This window comes from Alosa alosa, chromosome 24 (assembly GCF_017589495.1).
Source record: "Alosa alosa isolate M-15738 ecotype Scorff River chromosome 24, AALO_Geno_1.1, whole genome shotgun sequence".
In the NCBI taxonomy this organism is placed as follows: Eukaryota; Metazoa; Chordata; class Actinopteri; order Clupeiformes; family Clupeidae; genus Alosa; species Alosa alosa.
In genome coordinates, this window is record NC_063212.1 from 16,013,374 (window position 1) to 16,016,726 (window position 3,353).

The following is a 3,353-nucleotide window of genomic DNA, read 5'->3' on the forward strand; positions in this document are numbered from 1 at the left end:
TCTGCATATTCAGGATTAAGGATTCATTTAGGATACCATCTATACCACAGGACTTAATGGGCTGCAGATTGCATAGCCTCTCCTCTCTTTCAGGGTTATTGAACAATATAACAGGCTTTGATGGTCATGTATGGCAGTCAAGGTTTTCCAAACTGTCAGATATTTAGTGTTGATCAGAATTTAGTAAAGGATGGTTACATAGTTTTGTGAAATGCTCTCCCCAGCCAATGCTCTGAAATGATGAAGCCTTTTGTTTAAATATTTCCAGTTTTACAGAAATTGTAAATTGTTTATTGATTGTCATCATGCTGTTGCTTTTGTATATATTTTCTTTGCTCTTATTGCATATTTGTACATCTTGAGGCATACAGAGTGCCTAAATCTTAGATAGATAGATAGATAGATAGATAGATACTTTATTGATCCCCAGGGGAAATTCAAGGTCTCAGCAGCAGCATACATACAACACAAACACATTCTTTAACAGCAGAAAGAGTAATTAAAGTATATAATATAAAAACACAACTAAGCAGTAAGGACAGTAGAAGATAAAGAATATGCTAAATATACTAAAATAGAAATTATACTAACACTTAATACAATATATAAAAATATACTAAAATACAAATTACAAAAATACAAATTATACTAACACTTAATCTAAATCAATTATAAAAACAGTATCCACATAGTAGTGATTAATAAATCAGAGGCGCTTGCAATGACTGAGGCAGGGACTGAGCCTGTGATTCTCTGTGCATAGTAAGGTATGGTAAGGTGCTCTAAGGTGCTCTGTGTGAATGAGTGTCATGGTGGTAGTGCAATGGTGATAGTGGTCATGGTGATAGTGCAAATGAGTAAGTCAACAGCACAACAATGCAGAAATAAAGTAAAGTCTATATATCTATATATTTAACTATTTAAGAAAATGTATAAGTGTGGCCAATATAGCACGCAAACAGTGAGGCATAAAGACAGTGGTACAAGTGGCTAGTGGACAGACAGTACCAAACATGGAGGGGGTGAAGAGGCAGACAGACTATGCAGAGAAGTCTATCTCTCCTCTTCCCTTAAGTGAGGCATTGAACAGTTCAATGGCCCTGGGGACAAATGACTTTCTCAGTCTGTCAGTTGTGCAAGGCAGTGAGCGAAGTCTCCAGCTGATCAGGCTCTTCTGCTTAACAATAGTGCTGTGGAGTGGGTGACACTCATTGTCCAAGATGTTGATCAGTTTGTTCAGGTCCTTTTGTCAGATAGTGAAGTGATGCACTCCAGTTCAGCTCTAACTACAGAGCCAGCTTTCCTTACCAGCCTGTCAATTCGCCCCACATCCTTCTTCCTTGTGCTTCCTCCCCAGCATACTACTGCATAGAAGAGGACGCTGGCAACAACAGACTGGTAGAACATCCTGAGGAGCTTACTGCACACATTGAACAGCCTCCTCAGGAAGTACAGCCTGCTCTGCCCTTTCTTGTAGAGTGCGTCAGTGTTGGCTGACCAGTCCAGTTTATTATCCAGGTGGAGACCTAGATACTTGTAGGTGCTAACCACCTCCACATTGACCCCATCAATGTGGACTGGTAGCAGAGTGGGCTTAGACCTGCGGAAATCCACCACCATCTCCTTGGTCTTTGAAGTGTTAAGTTGAAGATGATTGAGTTTGCACCATTGCACAAAGTCCTCCACCAGGCTCCTGTACTCCTCCTCCTGCCCGTTCCTGATACACCCCACAATTGCAGTATCATCAGAAAACTTCTGCATGTGGCATGACTTCGGTGTTGTAGCAGAAGTCAGATGTGTACAGGGTGAACAGGACTGGAGAGAGCACAGTTCCCTGTGGCTCTCGGTGCCAGATCACAGTGTCAGAGAGACAGTTCTTCAGTCCTGACCGAACTGTGGTCGCTCGGTCAGGTAATCTGTAATCCAGGTTACCAGGTGAGCGTCCACACCCATCTGCAAGAGCTTGTCTCCCAATCTGAGGGGCTGGATGGTGTTAAAAGCACTTGAGAAATCAAAGAACATGATTCTCACAGCACTTTTCCCCTTGTCTAGGTGGGAATGTGTCCTGTGTAGAAGATAAGTGATGGCATCGTCCCGCCCACTTTCTCCTGGTAAGCAAACTGTAACGGGTCTAGTGCATGGCGTGCCTGGGGTCTGAGCATGCCTAAGACCATCCGCTCCATTGTCTTCATCACATGTGATGTAAGAGCGACAGGTCTGTAGTCATTAAGCTCACTAGGGTGTGGCTTCTTAGGGACAGGGGTGAGACATGATGTCTTCCACAGTGTTGGAACTTGTCCAAGGCGTAGGCTCAAATTGAAGATGTGCTTCAGTGGCTCCCCCAGTTCAGCAGCACAGGCCTTGAGTAGACTTGGGCACAGTCTGTCAGGCCCAGCTGCTTTATTGCTGTGCAATTTCTTAAGTTGGACTGTCACTTGATATTTTGTAATGGTGAGGGGTGTAAGGGGAGGGGAGGGGGAGGGGTGCATCTGAGATCTGTGTGTCTGATGGCTGTTGACTGAGGTCGTAAATCTTGGTTGTCTGGTTAATAATTCTCTCTCTCTCTCTCTCTCTCTCTCTCTCTCTCTCTCTCTCTCTCTCTCACCTGCTCTCTCTTACACAATGACTTGCACAATAGTAGTAAAGTACACACACACCCACTCTTTACACAGGTGAGAAAGACACACCCAGAAACAACTTAACTATGAGGCGGAGCTGTACTGGCCTACGTCCTCTCTTAGAGTCTGACACAGAGAAAGGAAGAGAGAGAGAGAGAGAGGAAGTTGAGTTATTCCCATTTTTATGGGGTAAATATCTGTGAGAAGCAAGCAAGAAGAGAGAGAGAGAGAGAGGAGAGAAAGTGGAGATATGTGGAAGATAAGAGGAGGAAGAAAGTGGTGGTATGTGGTATATAACAGTGGTATATAACAGGTGTATAAAGACCATTTCAGCTCTGGACTAAAGTTCTACATCTTAAATAGGCCGCTGAGAGAGAGAGAGAGAGAGAGAGAGACAGAGAGACAGAGAGACAGAGGGAATAGGTCAGTGCTGTGTCTGGACCTTACAGCCTCACCAGAAGACAACATGACCACACAGAGTAAGTCCTTCAGTTGATCTGCATCTGCTCTGGAAAAATAAATACAAATATAATCATTAATTATTCATTATATATTCATATACTATTCATATCATAATTATGCTAGATAAAATATGCTATGTAAACATTTCAATCAGTCTTGACTGGCACATGATGTTCATCAAAGTGGCCAATTTTCTTTTACTAGTGTGCTATTGTGAGCTTTACCCGCTGGGTTTTTCCACGGTAAGGAGTGTATTTGTGGCAGCTTTGAGTT

At 42.9% G+C, this 3,353-nt stretch overlaps 1 protein-coding gene across 1 annotated transcript in view; it reads left to right on the forward strand.

Moving 5' to 3' along the window:
* The first annotated feature begins 2,892 nt into the window (after positions 1-2,892).
* Positions 2,893-3,353, forward strand: part of btr12 (bloodthirsty-related gene family, member 12) — a 14,041-nt gene continuing 13,580 nt past the window's right edge. Inside the window, exon 1 of the mRNA XM_048235958.1 lies at positions 2,893-3,097. Within this exon, the coding sequence (XP_048091915.1) occupies positions 3,085-3,097 (13 nt within the window). The 5' untranslated portion in view covers positions 2,893-3,084. The remainder of the gene's footprint in view (positions 3,098-3,353) is intronic.